We start from the raw sequence: 25,169 nt of genomic DNA on the forward strand, positions 1-25,169 counted from the left end.
AGGGTTTAGTCTCAGATCAGCAGCAAGGTCCCATGTCTCAGCAGGCTGAAGTCCTTCAGTTCACGAGGATCTTTTTTTAATGAGCTCCCTCTGTGCCTTGTAACTCCCAAGTAGAGGCGTGAGGTCTTCCCAATGTCGCATGGTGCTTCGACTGCTCTTCCCATCATTATGTGCCTCAGATGGGTGCTGGGGGTCTTGGGGTCTTGCTTGGCAAAAACCTAGTGATACTTCAGTCATTTGGAGCAGAAAATTGACCCAGGGGAATCAGCATAATGACAGTTCCTCGGGACTGAGGTCAAAAAGTTGATTTCCACCCCAAAAATGGGTGATGGTGGGTAGCCTCCCTCTGCCTGTGTGATGTATGGGAGTTATCTGGGCTTGGTATTTTGTGCAAAGGTATTTCTGTGCAGCTTTTGTTTGAGGACAAGCCACACTGCGTCATCCCTGAAGCGCTGGGTGGATGCAGTGGGATGCCAGAAACCCATCTGCTCCTGCAAAGCCTGATTCTTCCTTTGACTTTGATTTCAAACAGGACTTCAGGCTTTATTGCTTAAATGACTATTTGTGGATTGTGATATTAAAAAGTTGATTGTTTTTGCCTGGCTGCTGGCACGAGGCTCTTTTCCATAGAGAGAGCTGGGGCTGAGAGTGTGATGCAGTGCTGGGTATGCTGTGCTCCTGCCCCATGGCCATGCTCCTGACCCACATATATGTTTCTGCTTTGCAACTTTTTTTTCCCCAAATTTTGCATTGTGGCTGGTTGGAATATGCTTAGGCAGGAGAGAAATGGGGACCCAGTGAATGAGACCAGGTTCCAACAGCGATCTTCAAATACTTGCTTAGTGAAGTTGCCTAGCTTGTTCAGCCAAGTCCCATTGATTTTCTGCCAAAAGTTGAGCATTTCTCTGGGGTGTTTATTTGCCTTCCCACCAGAGCAGGATGCTACCAGGCAGTGCCACCGAATGAAGGCACTCAGGAGCTTTCCTGTGTACCAATGCTGCTATGAGGGAGGTGACAAGAGTGATGAGGGGGAGAGCAGGACTGTGGGGACACAACCCCTTTAATCTGTCTCAAGCTGTGGTTTGTGACTGTGCTGAAAGCCTTTTGTTTCAGGAAAGGCCCTTTTGGCCAAAATTAATGGTGTCACTCTTGTTAGATGCTCAAGTTTGGTAAAACACTTCTCTTGAGCCAGGTTGTACTGCTGGGGGCACAGGGGAGCCCATTCAAATCCTTGTTGTGCTGATGCATCAGCTGTGTCCAGTGAAGGGAGACAAGTGCCTCCTGCACATATCTTGGGGGAACACCTTCTGATTCTTCTTGCAGCTTGAAATGAGAATCAGGACACAGTTATCCATGCCTTTGTCACTTGGCAGAATCAGAATAGTTTGGGCTGGCAGGGATCTTTAAAGGGCATCTAGACCAACTCCCCTGCAGTGAGCAGGGGCATCTTCAACTACATCAGGATGCTCAGAGCTCTGTCCAACCTGACCATGAATGTTTCCAGAGATGAGGCATCTACCATCTCCCTAGGCAATCTGTTCCAGTGTTTTATCACCCTCATTGAGAAAAATATTTCATCTTTATATCAAATCTAAATCTTTTTTTAGTTTGAAACCTTTACCTAATGTCTAGCTCAGTGTTTCTTACAGACCTGCAGTGGCCTTGGGGGTATCCATTGCTCAGTGGGGGAAGAAGAAGTAGGAAAATCTACACAGCTCCTTGGGGATGGATGAGCAAAGCTCAGATTTTTTTCTCTTAGTCACCACTTTTCTCTCTCAAAGGGACAAGCCCCTGTTTTGACTCCCCCTCCCTCTGTTCAGTGAGGGTTTTACTGCAGTGAGTGCAGAACAGGCAGTTAGCTGCAAACTTTGGTCTCTGCGTGATCCATTACAGAGCAAGGTGTGAGTGTTTCTTGATGAGCTAAAGCAGCAGGTAAATTAATACCCAGACCTGGAGCTGTGCCCCTTCCTGCTGAGACCATCTTGGGTACAAACAGAAGGGTTTATTGCAGTCGTGAGCACCCAGCGGGGCGAGGATCCTACCAAATGGCTTTTAAAGAGATCTGAAAGCAGGCAACAAACACACAGGTTTTTAAAGTGTCTTCTTAATGCAAGCATCCTTAGGAGCTGTTATAAAGAAAGCATACATCTATTTAGTCATCTAAAACTTTATGCATGCTTTTATTCAAATAATCTAAACTTTAACAGCGGGGGGGGAAAACTGGGAAAGGCCTTTTTCCTGGCGTGGCCGCTGTTTGCAGAATTGGGTTTGCGTGTTTGCAAGCAGCTCTTACTCTTCAGCTGAAACTTGTTCCAGAAAAGACAACTGTCTTGGGGGAAGGGAGCCTGGGCTCAATACAGGATTTAGCAGCCTTGGTTTGCTGGTCCCAGAGCTGATACAGCTCCTGCTTCACATCTTTTCAGCGTTCCCTTTCCAAAGCACAGTGGAAATATCAAATCTCAGCGCAGCTCTGTGCATTGCATTGGCTGCCGTTTATGGTGGGGGAAACAGAGGCGACACAATATTGCCTGAGGTTGCAGATGATGGTGACTGAGCTAGGATTAGATTTTGGGGCTGTTTTCCAGTTAAATGGTTAATTAAACCTTCCAGCTTTCTGGGAGATGGAGTTGGGGAGGGATCTGTCTTGATCAAAAGTGATATTCAGTTTGGGATGATAAAAATGGTATTACAAAGTGTATTTCCAGGAGTGGAGAAGATGATAAGTGAGGATTAGGTGTCAGGTACCAGCTGGAAGCCATGTGACATATTACAATGAGGGTGGTGAAACTCTAGTCCGGGTTGTCCACAGAGGTGGTGGCTCTAGAAGTATTCAAAAGTCAGGTTGGATGGGGCTTTGAGCAGCCTGTTGTAGTTGAAGATGGCCCTGCTCATTGCAGGTATATAGGACTAGATGACCTTTAAAAATCCTTTCCAACCCAAACTATTCTATGATTCTATGCAGTTAAGATATTTATTATTTCCTTTATAAGTAAAAAGATATCACCCTCCACCCCCCCACACAAGAGAAAGCTCTTTTGCTTTCCTGCTGATTTAGCCAGTATTTAGCAAAAATGCTTAATCTGCCCTAAAGAAGCACAGTCTAAGTATCAAGAGAACAAATATCAAGGCTTTAACAAGGAGTGTCAATATTGACATTGTTCTGTGTTGAGGGATATTGGTAGGTTGTTTTCATTATTGTAAGCAACTTGTCAGAGGAAAACTCTGATGGAGCTTTGCAAGAGCTGATAAAACCTGCAGGTGCTATTGAAATTGAGCTCTTGTTCGTGTGTGCTTTGAATATAATTTCCAGTTTCAGAAGTCAGCTTTATGACATTCTCATACCCCTATTCCCTTGCAGTCTCTCCCACGATGCAGATCAAGCAGTCTTCCTAAAAAGTGTTATTGAAGGATTGAACGCCTCAGCAGCTTGCAGAGGGATCTTCCTAGTGAGATGAGTTTGCTCCATGCCATGAAAATTACCCATTGCTGAGTCCAGGAGCTGGGAATGGGAGAAGGTTGGACCCATCACCCCTAGTTTATTCAGAACTGTGGTTTTCTAGCTAGAAATGCATTTCTAGGCTTCACAGAAGTCTGGATATTTTGGGAGCACAACACTTTTGTTTTACCATCCTGTGGGACCTATTTGTGTTTTCTACACAGTTGTCAACACACTTTATTGAGATACCTACATTTTCCATGATTGCAATCCATCAAAATAATGGCCAGGCCTGACCTTGCCTTAGGTTGGGTAATCCCAAGGAGAGATGGCTGCAGGGCATTTCAGGATTTACAGAATCATCATGACAGGGCTCATGATATCTTTTGTGTTTGTCTGCTTACAAGACATGCGTTTGTTTCATTCTTTGTTTTGTTTTATACTAATCCTCAAAATGCCACAAAGCAGAGTATTTCCAGATGAAGAAAAGATTTCTAAATTTTAGGGCAGAACGGGTCACCTGCAAATATCAGTGTTCCCTTATTTGACTCTGGTTTTAATGGATGTGTCTGCAATTGTATTTCAGTTCTGCCACATGGTGGCTATGGGGGAATTGTTTCCTGGTGTCAGTAGGAGCTCCACTTTAGTGGACTAAAGCTCCTGCTTTAGTCCTTTGGTACAAGGCTCTAAAGCACGGAAGACCCACAGGCTATGGAGACTCCTTTGTTTGTGGTGGCCAAGCATCCATTTGGGGTGGCCAGCATTGTTTGGGGAATTTTCTGTTGCTGGAGGTCTTGCTTGGGTGCAGATGCACGGTGAGCTGTGTCAAATGCAGCTAAAACAATGGCATTTATCATATGGAGTCTTATCCAAGTAAGCCTGAACCAGGATCTAAGTGAGTAATGGCCACTAGTCTGGCCCTGCTCTGCAGGATGAATATTATCTGTTCTCAGTTACATCCATGGAAGAAACTGTGTATATTTATGTTGTGTTTCCCAAAGTAGTGGTGCAGAGGGGGAGTAACTCCAGTGCATGGAATCCCAGCAAGCATCCAGTAGCACCCTGGCAGGTTGTCTTTGCTAAACAAGGTTTCTGTGGTTAGACATTACTGGGTATGTGCTGCCTTGTGCATCCCCTGCTTTAGGGTCCTAAGGTTGAAGCATTGTCCAGAGGAGATCTGGGAAGGTCTCAGCTGGGCTCTTGACTTCACCATGAGCTCCTGTGTGAGCTTAGGCAAACCTGACCTCTCCATTCCCCAGCTCACCCTAGAGGAGAAGAATAATCTCCACACTGTGCTGAAGCTCACGCTGCTGAGCCGCTCAGCTCCTAGGGAATCAAACGAACTCATCACCTAAAAGAGAGCCATACAATTCCCAGGATCTATTTCTGATTTTACCTTAATGTCCTTGGGGCTTGATTTTTTGTTTTCAGGGCCAGGCCATGGGGAGGCTGAGACGAGGGAGTGCATCTACTACAATGCCAACTGGGAGCTGGAGAAGACCAACCAGAGCGGCGTGGAGCGCTGCGAGGGGGAGAAGGACAAGCGGCTCCACTGCTACGCCTCCTGGAGAAACAACTCGGGCTCCATCGAGCTGGTGAAGAAAGGCTGCTGGTTAGATGACTTCAACTGCTATGACAGGTAATAGCCCAGCTGGTTTATCTAAATACAGGTTTACTCAATCCTCTAAGTGTAAAAACTCGTGGGTTTTTTGCGTAGAGGAAAAGAAGGAAAGTCCAAGTATATCGGCAAAAGCATCCCCTGGAATTACTTCTGTTGCTAATGCAGCTATCAGAATTGTCACTTACCTGCTTTGACTTTCTAAATAGAAGCTGCAAAAATCACTTTTAGGGGTTTTATGTTGTGTTTTGTTTTGTTTGTTTATTCCCTAGCAAAGCTTTGATAATTCTGGCATTCATTGAAAAACCTGTCCTGTACCATCAAATGAAGAACAATATGTTCTTCCAGGAGCATTTGGTGATAGAAGTGAAAGCTTGGAATCATTTAGAGCTGTCTAGAAAAGCACAGATATCTGGGGGTGGTTAGGGGTTGAGATATTCTGATGTTTGTGATGTTGCAAAAAGTTCCACTGTTCTTTGGCTGAGTGAAGAGGAGGGCCAGGAGAAAGAGTGGGGAACAAAAGCAATGTGAGTTTGTGTGTCACTGCCTGTAGCAAGCTGAAAAGGAGTGAGATTTTGTAGCATGAAGGCTCCAGCCTCATTAAATAGCTGGGAAAATTAACTAGTCTTTTCTCACTTCCCTTGATGCAATTCTACAAAGGGGAAAAGAATTACGGCTAAAGAAAACAGCCCTATGAAGTTTCCCAGTTAAAAAGGACAATGTTGAGTAGCTCTGAGCTCAGGGTTTTTGTTAAAAAAAACTCAAACCAATGACCAAACAACCAAGCCAAGCCCAGCCCTTTCAATAAGGATTAGCAACATAAAATTCAAGGATTTCCTTTGATATAACACCGATGTAGGTCGATCTCAACTTTGTGCAATTCTCAATTGTGCATCTTTGTAGTGGCTTGTTCTGAAAGTTTTAGGAAGATCAGGTGCTAAGCTGTGGGGTTAAGCTGGAACTAGATTTGTCCCATGGCTGCAGTGTTTTCTCCCTTTGGTGCTGTACACTTCCCCTGCTTTTGTGCCTGTTGTCTTGGTTTATCTCGACTGTAAGTTGTTCCTCCTCTTTGTTCTATTATTAGCTCCAGAGTTACTTTCCTACCACACCTATTCCCTTGCCAATTGAGTAGCCAGGCTCTATATATAGTTAAATTTTTATTCTTTCCCAATAAATCAATCCTCCTTGGCCCATTAGTCATCTTAATGCCGATTCTTCTGAGAATAGAAGGTCACTGTAGTTTCCTACTTCCAAGCAGAAGTGTTTACTGTAAACAGATTTCTCCTTTCAGTGCCTGCTCTCATATCCAGTGACACTTGTATTGTCACTGAGTGTCTCTGCAGGGATGTAGTGTTTCTTAAACTCTGTCATAATGTGTTGCTCTGTTACGATGGTAATAAGTTTCCAGGGCTCCTCACCAGCCTTTTGCAGCCCTAGAATTGAGCATCCAGTATTCCATTGCCTGGCTTTTCAAAGCCACAAGTTCCAGGGCAAAGCTGAAAGACCTTCTGAGAATGGAAAAACAGTACAAATATCAAAAGCAACATTTGAAATAAAGGTTAGCTTTAATTATATAAAGGAATAAACCCTCTTTAAGTGCAGTCCTTTTCATTTTTTCTTTTCCCTTGAGTGCCCTTGGCAGACTTCCATGCAGGCAGTAGTGCATCCCAAGGTGGCAAAAATGGCTAGGAAGATGATTTTTTTTCGATCAGCAGTGCTGTGCTGATGCCCTTTGTATCTCTGGCACCTTTGTATGCTGAGTTTCTGGGAGCAGCCTTGGCAGATGCACCTGTATTCTGTGTCCCTGGATGCAGGGCATGGTCCTGGTTTGGCTGCTGCAGCTGCTTTTGGAGCAGCACGTGCTGGGATGTGCCAAGCACTGCCTCCTTTGTTGCAGCAGAATGTGGAAAAATTTTGGAGTTCAAGGGTTGGGATGTTGAGGGTGATGGCTCCTTACTCTGCTCTTTATCTTGAGAAAACAAGAACGTGGCACATGTACATTTAAGGTTATAGGGAAAAAGGTAGTGTTTAAAAATCCACTTGTATGCTCTGGTTTATTTACACAGCCCTGCCGGAGAGGTCATGTTCACATTCCCCTGCATAGCACGTGAAACGCTCCGAAACCTGCCCTCCCTGCCACAGAAAAATGTGTCATTCTCTCCCTCCGTCTCAGCTGTAATATTTGCTAAGTGTAACATGTCATACATACCTGGATGGCTTCACTCAGAGACAGGGATAATGAACTGCAGATGTGGAGCAGGCTGTTTTCACTCATTAGCTTGATTTTTTAACCAACAGATTTAGCAAAGGATGTGTTTTCTATTGAAGGCTCCAACACTGATGCTGTTGAATCCAAAGGGCTTGTTATCTGATTTCACAAAAAAAGCATCTGGAAACACTGTTTAACTTGTTGAAACATCTTTGTTCATTTGAATAAGTCAAATGGCTGCTTTTTTGCTTTGAAGTTGAAACAAATGAGAGCCTGAAAAACAAACCAAGTGCTTCCCAGCTGAGACCTTGGAGGAGACAGTTTGGCTATAGCCATTTTTTCCCCCCAAAGGGAGTAAAGCACTGAAAACTACCCAGTGCTAGGATTGAAGAGAGCCCTTTCCATTATTCTCGTGGCAGTATGTCAGTGATAACACAGAAAGGGAGGCTTGGCATGGGTTCAGAAATGAGTAATAATGTCAAACGCATATGATTGTTTTGCTACTTCCTCCAAGTGGTCGAGGGAAGGAAGTTATGCATATAATTTAGCTGGGCTTCAGGAAATAGTTTGATACAGTTCTCTGTGGAGAGCAGCTCTGCAAGCCTAATAACTAAAACCAGAGCATAGCAGAGCAAAAGGTGGCAGGGAAGGGAAGCAGCATTTAAGAAACAGAAAGAAATGACAGCTAAAGTACTGCAAAAAATCACTGCACATCTCTTTTGGCATTGATCTGTGGGGAGAGGGAGGATGTGTGGAAGTGGAGTTGGTTTGATCCATGGAAGTCCCCTAAGGCCTTGCACAATGTGGAAGGAAATCTCAGTGCTGGGAAGGCTGCAGAAGTACCTGGATAAGAGGCAAAGGCAGAAAATGAGAGCTGCAACCTGATTTTCTTAAAGGTTTTTGTGCAGAAATAAGCTTTTTATGGAGGAGACAGCACTTGAAAATTAGTCTTTAAAACTCTAGAAACAAAATGAGAATCATAGGAGCCTCAAATGGTTAGGGTAGAAAGGGACTTTTAAAGATCATCCAGTTCTAGTCCCCTGCCATGGAAGGGGTACATTCCACAGGCCCAAGGATGATCCAAGTCCCATCCAACCTAACCTGGTAACAGTTCCAGGGGTGAGACATCCACAGCTTCTCTGAACAACCTGCTCCAATGCCTCACCACCCTCACAGTAAAGAACTTGTGCCTAATATCCAACCTAAACCTGCCCTCTTTCAGTTTAAAGCATTACCTCGAGCTCTCACTGCATGCCCTCAGACCTGCAGCTCTCTCCTGCTGCAGCAGGGCTGTGGCTGCTCCTCTCTGGTGCCCTTCGAGTGTGCAGAGCTGGTGATGCTCAAGGCTGTGGGAGCAGCCTTAGCTCAGCCCTCGTCGTGTGTGCTTTATGGCACAATCTTTAATTGCATCATCAAATACCTCTCTGCCCTGGCAGCGCTCATCTGGGCTGTGGGAAAGTCACTGTTCAGGGACTGAGGCGTCTCTCTGTTGTTTTTCTCCTTCTCATTCCGTTAGCAGCAGCGGCTGTTATTTATTACTCACCATCTAATGCCCTCAGTACATATGGAAGCATTTGTTTCCTTTGCAGTCTTTTAGAGGGTCTTTGCTATCTACTGGGGTGTTTGAGTGCCAAGTTGTTCTCTGTAAGTGGAGCCTGCTGATCTGTGCAGTGCAGGGAAGACAATTTGGGGCAGGTTGGCTCCCAAAGACAAGAGGCAGGATTTGGCTGACAATGTTTTTCTCTCCCCTTCATTCCGTGTCTGTCCCTCCCTGGTGCAGGCAGGAGTGTGTAGCCACAGAAGAAAACCCTCAGGTGTTTTTCTGCTGCTGCGAGGGCAACTATTGCAATGAGAAATTTACCCATTTGCCTGAAGTCACCGGCCCAGAAGGTGAGTGACTGGGGGAGTTGGGGTCTCTTCCTCTAGACCCAGTTTCCAAGGACATTATGAGAACATAGGATATCCTGTGTTGGGAGGGACCCATGAGGATCATTGAGTCCAGCTCCTGGCCCTGCATAAGAAACTCACAAGATTCACACCCTGTGCCTGTGGGTGTTGTCCAAATGCTCCCTGGGCTCTGAGCTTGGTGCTGTCACCACTTCTGTGGGGAGCCTGTTCTAGTGCCCAACCACCCTCTGGGTGAAAAACCTCCTCCTAATATTTGTCCTAAATCTCCCCTGATTCAACTTCATGTCACCATTGAGTTGTTGGATGTTTTGGTTACGAAGTCAGAAATCCTTTGGCTACAGTTCTTTAAGAATAGGTTGTTTCACTCTATGGCTAAAGCTGTACCAACACTTGGGATGCCATCAATAAGGGTTAAGTTTTCTTTATGGTGGACAGTTCACTGTGGGATGTTTCAAAACAAAATCCCCACACAAGGGGAAGAGGGCAGAGTGATTTATATAGCATGGATTGAGCCTTAAGCTCTTAAAAGGTGTTTAACACCTGCCTCGTTAAATTCACAGAGTTTCCAAATACCTTGAGCATCTGGGATTTTGCATTTGGTTCTGTTTTGTTGATCTGGTGATTGAAAGGGAAAGAGTGTGTGTGAGCTTTCAGAGTCTGTGGATATGCATCAAGGAAGAAAAGTAATAGCAGGACCTTCTTAAGAGGCTAATAGAAAAACAATGATTCTTTTAGTTGTATAATTTTTAAAATATCATTCAATACAAACTATTAAAACAGGAGAATCTTTTCCTTAGGTTGGTTTGAACTACCTGCATTTACTGAGATGTTCCAGTAGACCTTTATCAGATTTTCCTGGCCTGTCCTGATAGGTTTTTAATTGTTTACATGGGTTATATTATCTCCTGTTATTAATGTACCCGTAGCAACCTAGTAGCAAATATTCTTTCTCTCACAGTTTTTTATTTAATTTGGCAAGTCTTGCTATTTTTTCCTTCCCTGTCTCCAACATAGCAACATGGCTCCATTTAGTATTCCCATTGTTTGTGTCTCAACTGCACTGATGTAATTTGGAACAAGAACTACTGTGGGAATAGTGCATTTGATTGTGGCTCCAGCAGCATTTTACTAAAAACTGACAACTTGTCAATCACTGTGAAAGGCAAAGCAATGCTGCAAGGGATTTCGTGCTGTCTTAATACATTTGGAAGGGTTAAGAGGAGGAAATGTTCTGCTTTTGTGTATCCCAACAAGAAATATCTATCTTAAATAAAGGTCAGATGGAAGCTCAGCTTGCAAAGTGTGGTTTGGGCCATTGTAACTCCATTACTAACATTACTTCTGTGGAGAAGAGAAAACCATGGAGCCTTATGAATACTGTTGCTTTACATACAAGAAGTGTAAACATGTAATGTTTATGTCTTTTTGTTTTGTTTGCCCTCAGCAATGCACTTTTGCCCATTGATCAGCCAAAAACCAATGTTTGGGTAACCTTAGCCAATGCATCAGGCTTAGATACCATATGTTTAACTCATTAAGCTCTGAACATTTTCAAATTGTTTGGTCGGTTTGCCAGTAGATACTTGGCCAATACCAAAAGCCATTCCTCTGAATCTGTTATAATTCAATATAAATCCTTCTAGTGGATGGGGTGTTTGGACCAAATTCCTTCCTGAAGCAGCCTTTGAACCCCAAGAATTAGAAATTCTTGGTTCTGTAAAAATGGATTTTTGGATCAAATTTGGTATTTTTGGGCTTGAACGAAACAGAGACAAAACTTCAGATGTCACTCCCTATCACCTTGTGTATAAAGATGCAGATTCTTGGTGTAATTATACCTCAGTTATGTTTTTGGCACCTAGTCCTACTCCTTTACAATTACCATGGGGAATGTTTTTCATCTGTGGAGACAGAGCTTGATCAGCCATCCCATCAAACACCAAAGGTGGTCCATGTAGCATTGGAAGGCTTGCTTTGCTGACACCCAGTGTAAATATGATTAAAGACCATAAACACCAAGGAAAAAGGTTTGTCCATCAGTATAAATCAGACTACAGAGATGATTTTGAACCTTGGGGCTGTCATCACTGGGCCATGCCATCCAGCACTGTCAGCTTTGGGAGCGGAGGGACAGATGGGGTTTGGTTGCCACTGGATGTGCAGCTGACAGTGCTGCTGCATTCCTGAAAGTTCTTTTCCCTCTCTTACCCTGCTCTTTTCTCACAGTCATTTACGAGCCACCGCCACCAACGCCCTCCCTGCTGAACATCCTGGTGTACTCCCTGCTGCCCATCGCCGTGCTGTCCGTGGCCATCCTGCTGGCCTTCTGGATGTACCGCCACCGGAAGCCTCCCTACGGCCACGTGGACATCATTGAGGTCAGGCAGTCGCTCCCCTTGCTTTGGGCCTTGCAAAAGGCACGGGGGCTGCTCAGTGTGTGTTCACACCCATGTCTGCTTCACTCTTTTGGGGTGGCCTAATTCTTCTTCTCTGCTTTTTGAAGTTGGTAGCACGGTTGGCCTCTATGGAAGTGTCAGACTGATGGGTTTAGTTTGGGTTACCATGATGTCTGAGATAGCTGAGGGAGGGAATTAGCCCTGCTTGGTGGCTGCCCTTCCTCCCAAACTCTCAAACCCGTTGCCTGCTTTGAGCCAAACTGTAGAGCATCAGAGATCTAAGAGGTGGTAAAGTTCCTGCCCAGCCTTATGAGAGGAGGGAAGATGCTTTCCCTGATGAAGCTCAGTTTTATGAACCCTCAGATAATGGATCTAGGAGCCTTTGGGGTGACCTAATTGCAGCCTTTCAGTACTTGAAGGGGGCCCACAAGAAGGAAGGAGGGGGCCTTTTTACAAGAGAATGTGGCAACAGGACAAGTGGAAATGGGTTCCAATTGAAAGAGAACAAGTTTAGATTAGATATTAGGAAAACATTCTCCCCTGTGAAGGTGACGAGGCACTGGCACAGGGTGCCCAGAGAAGTGTTCAAGGCTGGGTTGGATGGGGCTCTGAGCACCTTGGTCTAGTGGAAGGTGTCCCTGCCCATGGTAGGGGGGTTGGAACTGGGTGATCTTTAAGGTTCCCTTCTAACCCAAACCATTCTGTGATACTGTGAACTTTTCCCATCCGAAAGCAGACAGGACAGAGCTCCAACCCCACATGTCCTACAGGGTCACATTGTTGTCCTGGACAAATGCAGAGTTTAAACAGATGTGATCTGTATGATGCTGACAGACCTGTTCACTGCTCATGGCTGGGGTGACATGGAACATGCTAAAGTAGTGAAGAGCAGTGGGGGGTTTTAGATATAGTTGGCTGTCTGGTCACAAAGACCTAAAGTTTCCCACTTCCAGCAGGAGGTAGCCTTGAGGACATCAGTGCTTTACAGCCCAAAATAACTTCTGCTTTGAAAACACAGGAGAGTTCAGGTTTTGCCCAGAGCATGGCAGCCAGTAGTGTCACAGTGTCACAGTGGAGGTGCAGATTGTTATACATGTTCTATACCAAAACCCTACAGAGCAAGTGAGACAGTGAATTTCAGGCTGTTCTTGCTGCAAACGGTGCACCTAAATAATTTGTATTAAATAAATGTATGTTACTTCTTCACACGTCTTTCCTCATGTGCAGTTTCTCGATTCCTCCCCTCACTTTTTTACAGTCCAGCTTCAGCTGGTGACAGTGTTTTTTTCTCTTATGCAGGATCCTGGCCCACCACCCCCTTCTCCCCTGGTTGGCCTAAAGCCCCTACAGCTCTTGGAGATCAAGGCAAGGGGACGCTTTGGCTGCGTGTGGAAGGCTCAGCTGATGAACGACTACGTAGCAGTGAAAATCTTCCCTATTCAGGTGAGAGGGACACTGCACCAGGTTCTTACTTGCCACGGCTCCCTCACCAGTACTGAGATACTCTTAAGTGCCTATGGAGATTATGGTTTTTGAGACATAACAAAGATGCATTTGGGCTCTTCTGCTGGGGGAAAAAGTTCAAGGACCCTTCCTTCCTACACTTCTCCCTGCATTATCTCATTACCAAATGCTTCCTGTAGTAGTGCTTGTTGCAAGAAGGGCAAAACCAAGCACATTCTGAAATCTACAGGGTATGTTAACTTCCCTGCAAATGCCTGTGTTGTTTAAATCCAGCAAGGCAGGGCACAGCTGCAGTGCCCAGAGTGCACACAAAGGGCCAGAGCCTTGGCTTTGTGTGTCCTGCCTGGGTGGATTGTAAATCTGGATCCAAACCTAGTGAGCAGTTTACAGCCTCCAAAGGCAGAGCCCTGGTGCTGTGAGAGCTAATTGTGCAACAGCGTTCCTGTCAGCTCCTGTCTTCTGCTCCAGGAAGCCTTTGAACACTCCTGACTTGATTCTCTAGGAATTGCAGATGAAAAGAGTAAAGCAATCAAAAATCAAGTGAAGGAAAAATGACTAAAACATCTTTGTGCTCCTCTGCTGTCTCCATTACTTTTTCACCTCATATTTGTTGTCATACATTGCTAAAGGAGATCTGCACATCTTCTGTCCAAACCAGCTGTGACCTACTAGTAAATACTCAATAGAGCCTAGATTAGATTTTGCAATTGCAGCAATTACCCTACAAGGCTGATCCTGGGTGCTGTATGCACATGCTTTCTTCCTGCAAGTATCCTTAGGAAATCTTGAAAAATATTATTTCTCAGCAAGGTTGAGTTTGGCTTCCTCTCCGCTCCCCACACATGTCCTTTAGGAACAGCTGAGGATAATTTTGGAGAGGGGAGATTGAGGACAGCAACTTGTTTTTCTTCTTTAGGGAAAACAGCCTCCTTTTGAAGGGATGCATCACATCCTAACACAGGAGCATGATTTTTAGAGTAGTGTGAGCAGTTCTGACTGAACTGAAGGAGCTGTTTGCTTTAAAGGGAAGTGTGATCTTTGATGGTGCATTTCTCCCTGCTTCAGGATAAGCAATCTTGGCAGAGTGAGAGGGAGATTTTCAACACTCCTGGCATGAAGCATGAAAACCTTTTGCAATTTATCGCAGCAGAGAAAAGGGGGACAAACCTGGAGACAGAGCTCTGGCTGATCACAGCTTTCCATGACAAGGTAATGTATCATTGCACAGACATTTTGGGAAGGCAGAGAGGGAGCTGGTTGTGATACAGCAGGATTTTAACCCCTGTAATCCCTCCAGTCTGTGGTGGGCCATGACTGTGGTAGCAAAGTGCTCCTGCTCCCCTGCTTCAAATGCTCTTTCTTTAGTTTTCAGTGCTTTCCTACACAAACAAAAGATTAATAAAAGTGGGATTTAGGAAGGGAGAGAGGCACGAAAGGCCACAGCTCACATCTGTAGTGATCACCAGCTCTTGATGTGCATAGATGAGCGTTGTGGGAGACAGATTTTGCAGACCCAACTTGCCCATTGCAGATGGGCTCCATTTTGCTTTTGAGGCTTGGGGCCCATCTCCCACTTCATGGATTGCTTTAATTATAAACCATGACTAACACTTAAAACAAATGTGCAAATCTGGGGTTGAGCCAGCAGTGTTATCCCCCTGGTAAATCCAAGGTCTGCTTGAGTCAATCATTGCCACAACCAGCTGATGCAATGCTTCATCTTGCATGGAAGGCTTTCCCCTTGCTGAGGTTGGATGAATTGCTCTGGTAAAGATGATTTTTTCCCTTCCTTACCTCCCTTCCCTTCTTTGGCAGATAAGTAGACATCAGGAGGTCTGCGCTGTCAAGGGCTGAAAACTCATGGACGCTTCTGATTTTTATTTCTCCTTTTTGCTTCCCCAGTGATTTCCCCCCCACCCCCTACCACCCCAGTAAATAAAGGCTCAGATTTTTCAAGAACTCTCTAAACCATTCTCTAAACTGATGACTTAGCACATCTGTCACATAGAGGGGTCTATGATTAAGAACTGACAATGTCCTGTTCTGCAGGGATCTCTGACAGATTACCTGAAGGGCAACATTATCAGCTGGAATGAGCTCTGCCATGTTGCAGAAACAATGGCCCGTGGCTTGTCCTACCTTCATGAAGATGTCCCCTGGTGCAAAGGTGAAGGACACAAACCTGCTATAGCACACAGGTAAAGGCTCTTTTGTTGACACTGTATTTGAAATTATGCTGTTGAATGGAGAAAAAAGTTGTGCTTTTAGGAAGTAAAGGACTTTTAACCCAGCAAATCCCGTGCCAAGAGAAGAATTTTTTTCAACCACATATAAAATGGTGAGGGGCAAGTAAGTGTCTTGCCTGTGGAATAGCACAGTTGGTAGTGGCTGATGGTAAATGTCCAAAGAGTAGGGGCTTCTCTCTTCCACCTACTCTTCCCTTGTGGTGGAAAGGGAATCCTGCTGCTGTAGAAGCACTCTTTGAAAGGACTTGGCTTGACAATATCATTGCATTATGATCTGTGTCTTTCTATGGCTGTACCAGGAGCTGGACCCTATTTTTCCCTGATTTGGACTGATAACTCCACTGCGTGTCTTCCCACAGAGCCTTTGATCATTAAATAAAAAATGGAGAAACTGTGCAAAGGCAGAAAATGGCTGCTAGTTACTTTTCCCTGTAGTTTTATAAGGCCCAAATCGTGCCAGTGTGCTTAAGAGAGACACCACAGCAGGTGCCACCCTGCGCCTGACACCTGGCACACGCTTCAACCCGCCTGGGTGGCAGTGCAGAGGGGACAGCTAGAAAGAAGTTGGGTTCAACCATCCTCATGCTTTAGCCCTTCTCCAAAGTCCCACACTGCTTGCCCTACATTAAAGCACTCTTCTGAGTGGATTGCTGGTGGCAGGGCAGGATGGGGGAGATTTCCAGAAGGGATTTACAGGCTGTAATCCGTGGCCATACTCGCCCCGCCACCCACTGCATTTCATCTAGGAGGGACTTAACCCCCCACGTCCAGCTGCAGCAATTTGTACCTGATCTAGCAGGCCTGGCTTCATGTATGGCAAGATAATCCCTGTTTTTGCAAGGGTATCCCTGCCCCCAAAACATCCCACCTCCTCAAACCTGGAAGTTTTGGAGAGATGGGGGCTTTTGAAAGAACCTGCAGCTGCCTTTGTGCTGCTCCTGGAGCTGACCCCTGTATCCCTGACATTTGTCCCTGTAGAATAAAGGCAGTGGTTTATAGATGAGAATTCCTGAGGGTGGGGAACAGAGGAAGGCTATAGAAAGGCTTTAAAGCAACAGATCGTGCTCATTAGTGTCCCTGTCCATTTAGCAAGTGATAAAAGCTGTAGAATGCATTTGTGTGTAGCATTTGTGTGAATTTAGCACATATCTAGTGGAGGAGGGGTTTCAGGACACAAGGGATTTCTCTCGGATTACCCCATTCCTTTTAATTTTATTTTTGAAAGAAAACACTAAATGCATTTTAATCCAGGGAGGGAGGTGTGGGGGGTGTTTTTGAATGGCTTCCCACAGTGCACATGGCTGGAAATGCTGGGATTGCCAGGTGGAGCTCCCCAGTCGCTGCTGGGCAGGGCTTCAACCAACTCCTCTCTGGCCCCCGGCGCTACAAGGAGGATTAAGGTGATGGAATCACTTGTTGGTGCAAAAGTGCCCCCACGTGGAAGCTGCAAATAAAATCTCCAGTGTCTCAATCGAATTAACTCACCCATTACTCATAGTCTGCTTGTTCTGTATTCCCTTGTTTGAAGCGCTATCTGAAAAAAAAAATAAAATTCTTTTCACACCACTTTTCTTCGGCAGTGACCATTTTAGGATGGTCTAATGCATATGATGTTATGGGAAATCTACTTGGCACGGCTTGAATTAAGTTCTTCTCCCTGGCCTGGATACATTTGCATTGTAGCTCAGACTTGCCAGTTCAGGGTGGTTTGTGAAAGGAAGGAAGGAAAGCGTGGAAAAATGGGGAAATGTATGGAAATGGGGGGGAAAATGGAATTGTAAAGGGAAATCCCTGCATCGTGTATCAAGATGTAGGAGTTAACTGTTGCATGCCTGAAGGGCACTGCAGGTTAGGAGCAGCAACACATGCTCTACAGTAATGCTGGTTTACATCTTATTTCACCTTGGAACCACATCATTCAGGCAGATTGTCTGATAATTTCTGTGTGGTCCTCATCGAGCCACTGCTTTGCAAAAATCTCATGCACAATCTGGACCATCCTGAGGGCATAATCCCCTAAAGCTGAACGAGCAAAGGCGTTTATCCATGTCATTAGATGATGGCTGTTTCCTAAGCCTGTGGGGAAACTGCTATAGCATGGAAGCAGGCAGTCTCTGGGATGACAGACAGTGGGAAAGGCAGTTCTTCTGTGTGATGGAGGGGTACCAATGTTTTGGAGGCTCTGCAAAGCTGTACTGAGTCCCTAGAGCTGATGGAGGCTGGTTTCTGCTGGGGTTCACTGGCTGCATGGTGCCCTCCAACTTCACACCCACTTCCCCCATCTTAATCCTCAAGCCAGAAATGCCCATCGCGCTGTGTTTAGCTTAGAGAGGATAAATCCTCTCTTCTGATATTTTAAGCTCAGAATCAGGGGCTGGGTGATTTTTGCTTGCAGTGCTTTGAGCCGATGCTCTGGCATCTGAGGCTGCAGGGAGCAGCCCCTTCTCTATGGTCCAGCAGTTTCTCTCTTCACAAAGAATTTTGACAGGTCTCTCTAGTGCAGAACAATCGTATCTGCCCTCATTAATTATTTTGTGCAGGCCTGCAATGTCCTGCAATCAGCAGGGTCACCGAGTGAATTGATGATAGGGAAGTTATAATGCTGAGCATACAGGACAATTGCCATCTGCTGTCTAAGGTCTGTAATTTAATTAGATTGCCAAACATTCCTTTTCAGATGAAAATGCAGGAAGCCCAGGGAACAGGGCTTGACTGGTTCGGCATCTCAGTGTGATCTTCCTCCAGCCCCCACCCTTCCCAGCCCCTGCAGATTTACCTGAGCTGCCCTGAAATGATCCTGCTGCAGCACAGGGCTGACACAAATGTCCTCTTCAAGCACAGAGCCACCATCTCTACTGCAAATTCTTACACCTGCCTGTCAGCTGCCTGCTCTGACCCTGACAGAGTGTCTGTGTGGCCTCACCCCCTTCCCTGCTTGCTTTCCAACCCTCTGAATTCTCCAGGGAAGATCAATCCAGCAATTACAACAGAAGGCTGATAGATGACTATGGCAAAAGTCTGTTGAAGCATGTAGTCAGGGTGGAGAGAGTCTCACCAGCATCTGCTGATTTCCAGAAAGATCTAATTTTGTAGATAGGAGCAAACATCCTTACTAGGATAAAGAGTAATATACTCCCTTAACCTGCCTTAGTTTTCTTCTTGGGAATGAGAAGGGCCCAGAAGATGGGGGTCCAGAACTGGTGCTTGGAGCAAGAAATGCTGCCTTATATACAGCTTGATCTAATTAAAAGAGCCCCTTCAGATCAGATTTTACTTTGAGATTATTTCACTGTAGAGTTTGGCTGACTCTATGCTGGTCAGCTCAGGGCTGCTTGGTCGTGTTTTGGCGACAAGGGCAGTGAGGAGCAGCCGAGTTTGCAGCACTGGCCATGCTGGGACTCTGGGGAAGAAAGGAAGAATGAAAGGAAGAAAGGAGTTGATTTAGTGGGAGCTGCTGAACCTATAGACAATGTGTGTGCTGCAGTGTGATTTAGACACACACCATGATAAACCCTTCCCTTACTTCTTGCCTTGTCCATAGGGACTTCAAGAGTAAAAATGTCTTGCTGAAGAATGACTTGACAGCTGTGCTAGCTGATTTTGGACTGGCTGTACGGTTTGAACCTGGAAAACCTCCAGGGGACACTCATGGACAGGTAATCATTACCTTTAACTTTTTAAAAAGTTGGCCCTGCCATAGCTTCTCTGGAATGGGGGGCTGGTTTGTGTAGATGCATTTAATTCACTTGGAGATATGTATTTTTTCCATAAAAACTTGTGCTTAGACATAAATTCTGGGAGCTGCTTTAATCTGGGTCAGTGGGGAGGGTGCTCAAGCTTTCTGACTGCTGTGCAGGTGAGGTCCCCCCAGCTCTGGGGTCAGGTGGCTTCCTCCTTCAAGCAGAGGGCTCATTGTCTCTTTATGGTTTCGGTATAAATATCCACAGAATCATAGAATCACAGAATACCATGATGGGAGGGACTCAAGGACCAATCTTTCTTGACCAAAGCAAGGCAAGAAAGTCCAGCTGAATCTTAAAAATGTCTAGTTATGGAGTCTGCTGCACATACCACTTCTATAGGCCATAACACAAATATTAAAGCTCCTAAATATTAATACTGATACCACAATACAAATATTAATAATCCTAAAATTAGTGATTTAATTTTAAGAATTCAGCCAGGCTGGCTGCTTGGGTGACCTTTGGCACAGCTGGCTGTGCACTGTGTAAACAATATACTACAGTTTTATGGGTTCTTAATTTTCTGCCTTTGTGTTGCAGCAAGCAGCCCCTCTTTCTGCTCTCATGCCAGGACAGCAAGTCCATCATCCCCTCCTTGTGCCTCCAATGCTTCCTGAATTTCCATCTCCAATGTAGTCTTCCTTTTTTTTTATCTCAGAAGGAATTAACATTCTTCTGGGTTAGCCTTACTCAGTTTTCTTCATTTTCATAATTTTTTTTTACTTTTCTAGTATTTTGCACATCTTTCCATATCCTGGCTTCACTCTGTCCCCACTACCTCAGCTAACAGCAAGAAGAGATGAGAATTTCCTTAAAGGAAATTATTAAAAGTGTTTCAATTCCCAAGAAAGGTTCTTTTCCCCTTGCTGTTCTGTCTACTCTCCTACATTATGAACGGTACTAAACATAACAATGGAGGCACTATAATGCCTATTCCCTCAAAACAAGGGGAGGTCTTTTCCAAACCATGGCAAGCCAGGGTTCATGTTTTACTACTTCTGTGGATGCAGGAGACTTGTTTTATTTAGGGTTGTCAAACCAACACCTTTTCCTACCATTTCAGGATATATAATTTTTTCTCTTTTCTGGTTTTTTTTGGTTCTGTTTTTGTTTATCCAGGGGGTTGGAGTTTTTTGTTGGTTTTTTAGGGGGGTTTTTGAGTGAAAGAGGATTGAACTTTCAACAGTTAGTATAACCAAGCCAGACTTGACCTCAGGGTGTTCTGTGTGTCTCCAAAGGCAGCATTTCCTCATGCAGGGTGTGCTGCTGGAGCAACATGCAGCGGGATGCAGACCTGCAGTGTATGCAAGACCAGCCTTGCACTTTGGCTTCCTCTTTTATGTTGCTCATCTGGACTCAAGTGATCTTAAGGAGAATCTGTGTCAGAAGAAACAGCTCCCCTTTGCTTGTTTCTCAAGCAAGGTGCACTTTTAGCAGCAGTGGCCTCCAGGCTCATGAAACCAGCTTAACTCACCTCCAACCAGCAGAAGCTGAGGGGGCCAAATGTAACTGGAGCTGTGTTTTTGCTCTGTAGGTGGGAACAAGGAGGTACATGGCTCCTGAAGTGCTGGAGGGAGCAATCAACTTCCAACGAGACGCCTTCCTGAGAATAGACATGTATGCAATGGGACTGGTGCTGTGGGAGCTAGTCTCCAGATGTAGAGCAGTTGATGGTAAGAATAAAGATCCTCTTTTCCCTGAGGAAGGTTTTGTTTCAGTGTGGTTTAGTTGTCCAAAGAATGGATCTGTCTCTGTTAAAAAAAAAATAAATAAATGGCATATTTTTATTAAAAGCAGATAACCTCTTTTTCCTTTTTTTTAACATAAGGTGTTACTCTCTGTATATAATAACCTTTGTAAGTGCCCAAGTCTCAAAGTACTTTTTACTATGTTGGTTACCTTGCAGATTGCTGAGGAATCAGAGGGAGAAGATGATCCCTACAGGATGGGTGTTCTTTACTCTCAGCCTGCTCTGTGCTGCTCTCAGTGGCACTCCACATTTCTGTCTGTGACCAGGGCATGCCTTTGGCTCCTGAGAAGAGCCACACAGCCAGCTTGGTTATCACCTCACTTATGCAGGGCAGTGGGGTAGCCTGAATGGAAAGCAGCTTAGTGAAATAGCAGGAACATAGGGCTGGAAGGATCTTCCTGGGTCAGCAAGCCTGTTTCCCTGCTATCATAAGTCATTAGTTATTGATCTTTGACTTTTTCTGGTCAAGCTCTCTTCTCAGCAGTAGGCTAGGTTTGTTGTTTCATTTACAACTTTGGAAGATCTCACTTTCTCCTGAAGGATCTAAAAGTATGAACTTCATGGTGTCTTCTTTATTCTCTTTTTTTTTAATCCTAAAACGATGCTGTGAAGTGGGGCATCTTTTCTGTCCAATCAGCACACCTGTCCTTTAGTGACCCTTGCCATTTGCAGGACAGAAAAGCAGTCACATGTTATTGTACCTCCAAGGCTGCTGCCTCCAGCTTTTTTCTTCTTGTATAGATTTGAGATAGATATGTATAGTTCAGAGCTTGTATAGCTCTGAACTGAATATCAAGTTCATAAAACAACAGCACCTCACCTAGACTTGAAATCTTTTTGTTAGCATTGCAGTAGGACTGAGGAGCGTGATTATAATTAAAATGCCTCCCAGAAGTGTGTGGTAACAGAAGGTCTCATCTTCAGAAATGTACGGTCTAATGAGATAAAATGCTGGAGGAGCAGGGAGCTGAGAGCACAGTAGGGTAAAACAGTGGTACACAGATAATTCATGTAGGAATTGCCCTTCTCTGTTGAGGTGCCCCAAATATTCACTTTCATGTTTCCTGTCATTTTTGTGATCTCTTGCCAATTCAAGCAACTGAGATACCCCAGGTGCCACACACAGCACCACTGAGTCAGAGAGAAAACTTCCTTTTGGATGACAGGGAGTTACACTGAGCCTCATCTGCACTTCAGCTCAGAAGTGATGTTGTGTAAACAGCACATTTAGCTTGCAGGTCACCAGTGCAGCTCTTCACAGCCTGGGTTCCTCTTGGAGGAAAAGCAAAGTCACAAGTGACCCTGATTGGAGCAAGTGTTTCAGCTTGGTTTAGTGACTGTCACTGAGTAAACAAGAATAATGATAAGCCACTTTAGTGATTGTGATTTCATTCTTTAGAGTAAACATTGTGCTGTTGGTATCACAATTCATGACCAGGTGAAGTGGTCAGCTCCTTTATTTTAGTCTGGAAAGACCCTTTTGCGGTATCTCTGCTCTGAAAACAGGTAATTTTTTGCTACTGAGAAACCGTAAGTGGTGCCATGGAACACCCTGAGAAGCCCATCAGTTAGGCTGGGCTGCTCTTCTGAGAGAGCATCTACACATTGCCAAAAGCCAAATGATGTTTCAATAAGCAGAAGTTACTGCTATCATCCAGCATCTGCACTGATACTCATAACAGTTGTCTCATTCCCGTGGCCCTGGGCAGTTCACAGCCATAACTGGTATAACTAAAGCATTCAGAAATCATTTTCTGCTTAGGAGCCAGTACTTGGGACAAAGTGCATCTGGCTCCAGTGTGTCAGGGCTGACTCAAACCTATGAACAAACCAGATCACAAAGGAAGAAAATAGAAGTGTTGTATACGCTTAACCTTGTTAGTCAGTGCTAAAATGGAATTATGCTCATGCTGAAATCTTTCTTTAGCTTATTGTGTGTTGAATTGTTGTGTTAAATTGTGGGGAGGACGAGTTGATCTGCTCTTTATATTAAAATAAATCACGGATTACCTGGCAAATTTCCTCAAGGAAATGGTGGGATCCAGAGGCCCAGCTGAGGGTTCGGATTCATAACTCAGCGAGGTGGAAAATGCATGGCCAGACAAGCAGCAGGGACAGCAAAGACCATTGTGCAGGAGGAATGTAAATCACATTTGTCTGCAGTGACGTGTGAACGTCAGGCTTTGTTGCAGTGGGTTGAGGTTGCTCCGGAGCTGCAGCTCATTCGTGCGTGGGGCTCTGCAGAGGCCATTCCTGCCCCTAACCTGATTCTCTGTGTGCACCACAGGTCCAGTGGATGAATACATGCTGCCTTTCGAAGAAGAAATAGGTCAGCACCCATCCCTTGAGGACCTGCAAGAAGTGGTGGTTCACAAGAAGATGCGCCCCGTGTTCAAGGATCACTGGCTAAAACATCCCGTACGTCCCTCCTGGTTAACAGTGGGAAATATTTTCCTTTGTGATGGGAATGAAGGATGTGGTTATGTGTTCCCAGTGTTAGGCAGAGTCAGCTCTGGGGAATGAAGGATTGCTCAACACCTTTATGTTCCCTTTTCTTTTTATCTCTCATTTTTTATAGACTAAACAAGCTGAATAATGTGGAGTGTGTGGTGCTTTAGTAGGACTCCTTTAATATGGTGAAAGAATGGAAAATAAAGTCCTTTCATAAAGAAAAAGAAAACTATCCATACCATTGGAGACACACTCCTCAGAAGCTAGATACCATGCAAGACTTGGAGCAGTTTATGGAGGAAAAATTAATTAGATGTGAAAGCAAGCAGACAATGAAGCAAAATGCAGTGTGGGTTTCCCAGAGGTAGTTCATTTCAGGCTCATGTTTTTAATAAAAGAGCTGATTTTCCTTACATCGGGAAGATAAGAGATGATGATATCTCACTGGGCTTCACTAAGAAGTCAAATGCCTCTATTTTGCCCAAACTGCTACAGATTTGGCTAGACTCAGGTGTATTAACTCATTTCCCAGAAGTTAGGGACAGCTGTGGATTGTAAAAGAAGATGAGTGTACTACTTCAAATGAGGGTTCAAATAAAAGCTGTATTCTTCAAGCACTGTTGAATTCAGGTTTTTGGGGAATATCAAGAGAAGTGATTGCAAACAAAGCAAATGGTTTCATAGTAACTGATACAGTGCTGCCAGCTCTCACACTTTCATCATGGGAATCTTAATACTTGCTGTCTTTTAAAGCTTCAACTGTTGAACCTTGGGATTTATTTTGATATTAAAAAAAGCACTTTTGGGGTGGAATGCGACCAAGCCTTAGAAAGCACATGCTTAAAACAAACCATGAAAACACATATTTAAAGTAATTTTTGAAGCTTATCTCATGGTAATTGGCATACTGTGGAAAAAATACTTGTAGGGGTTTTTTAGAGCATTGGCTGTGTTGAATGGACCTCTCCACCCTCTGACATGGTGGTGCCCATGATGCCTTAAAGATATAGAGACAAAACAACACACTTCTGAGACAATATTAGCATAGGAGGTAATATAAAAACCCTTTGATTGGAGGCCTCCAGGGGCAGATATGGAAAAATGCCCACCCCACACAGGGAAAATACAGCTTTCTAAATTTAGCAGATTAGCATAATTAACAAGAATCCCCAATTAGAAACACAGGTGGTGAGGTAATTCCCCTTCTTGGTTCAATGTCTTCTGGAGCCCCCACATTGGTAACAGCTGTACTTATATGAAAAAGTGTCTTGGGTGGGTAGCTCATCCTTGGTTCCCAAGAAAATAGGATAGGAGCCTTTGGAATTTTCTTTGTCTTTCTGCATACCAGGGTACGAAAAGTGCTGGAGTTAGCTAGGAGCTCTATAATTGTACAACAATAGTCTACAGAGCTATGAACATGTATGAAGGAAATACAAAAGCAAAAAGCACTTTGGCATCCTGCAGGTTGTGACTTCAATCCTCATACAGGGCACCACTAGTGTTGATTCTTTGGGGTTTTTTTGTTAAGGTTGGGATTAAATTGTGAGATGGTATTTTTATTTGGATTTAGATGTTTATTAGTTTTTATTTATATTATAGTTTTGCAAGTTGTGAGTTTTATAGTATTTACTAATAAGGTAAAAAAATTGAGATGTATTTCTTTTTTATTGGGTTTCTAATGGGTAAACTGTTTAATTAAGAAATGATACTTAAATTATTTTTATTTTTAACTTAATATCTAATTACTTGTGTTTTGTAATGTTGATCTTTTTATTTAATTACAAAATATTACTTATGAAGAAGAAGGTGAAAAAGAAGGTAAAGAAGGACTAGTTTCTGTTTTAAAAGCTCTATTTTGTTTTATATGTATTATTATATTTTAAAACTCTAAGCTTTAAGCTTATTATTATGTGATGTTATACATTTTTATTTAAACTACACACTTATA

At 44.2% G+C, this 25,169-nt stretch overlaps 1 protein-coding gene across 1 annotated transcript in view; it reads left to right on the forward strand.

Moving 5' to 3' along the window:
* Positions 1 to 25,169, forward strand: part of ACVR2B (activin A receptor type 2B) — a 104,918-nt gene that overhangs the window by 72,475 nt on the left and 7,274 nt on the right. Inside the window, exons 2-10 of the mRNA XM_021555327.3 lie at positions 4,868 to 5,075; positions 9,044 to 9,153; positions 11,398 to 11,549; positions 12,867 to 13,010; positions 14,097 to 14,240; positions 15,081 to 15,229; positions 18,819 to 18,933; positions 20,555 to 20,693; positions 23,058 to 23,188. Coding sequence (XP_021411002.1) covers positions 4,868 to 5,075; positions 9,044 to 9,153; positions 11,398 to 11,549; positions 12,867 to 13,010; positions 14,097 to 14,240; positions 15,081 to 15,229; positions 18,819 to 18,933; positions 20,555 to 20,693; positions 23,058 to 23,188 — 1,292 coding nt within the window. The remainder of the gene's footprint in view (positions 1 to 4,867; positions 5,076 to 9,043; positions 9,154 to 11,397; positions 11,550 to 12,866; positions 13,011 to 14,096; positions 14,241 to 15,080; positions 15,230 to 18,818; positions 18,934 to 20,554; positions 20,694 to 23,057; positions 23,189 to 25,169) is intronic.

This window comes from Lonchura striata, chromosome 1, assembly GCF_046129695.1.
Source record: "Lonchura striata isolate bLonStr1 chromosome 1, bLonStr1.mat, whole genome shotgun sequence".
Classification (NCBI taxonomy): domain Eukaryota; kingdom Metazoa; phylum Chordata; class Aves; order Passeriformes; family Estrildidae; genus Lonchura; species Lonchura striata.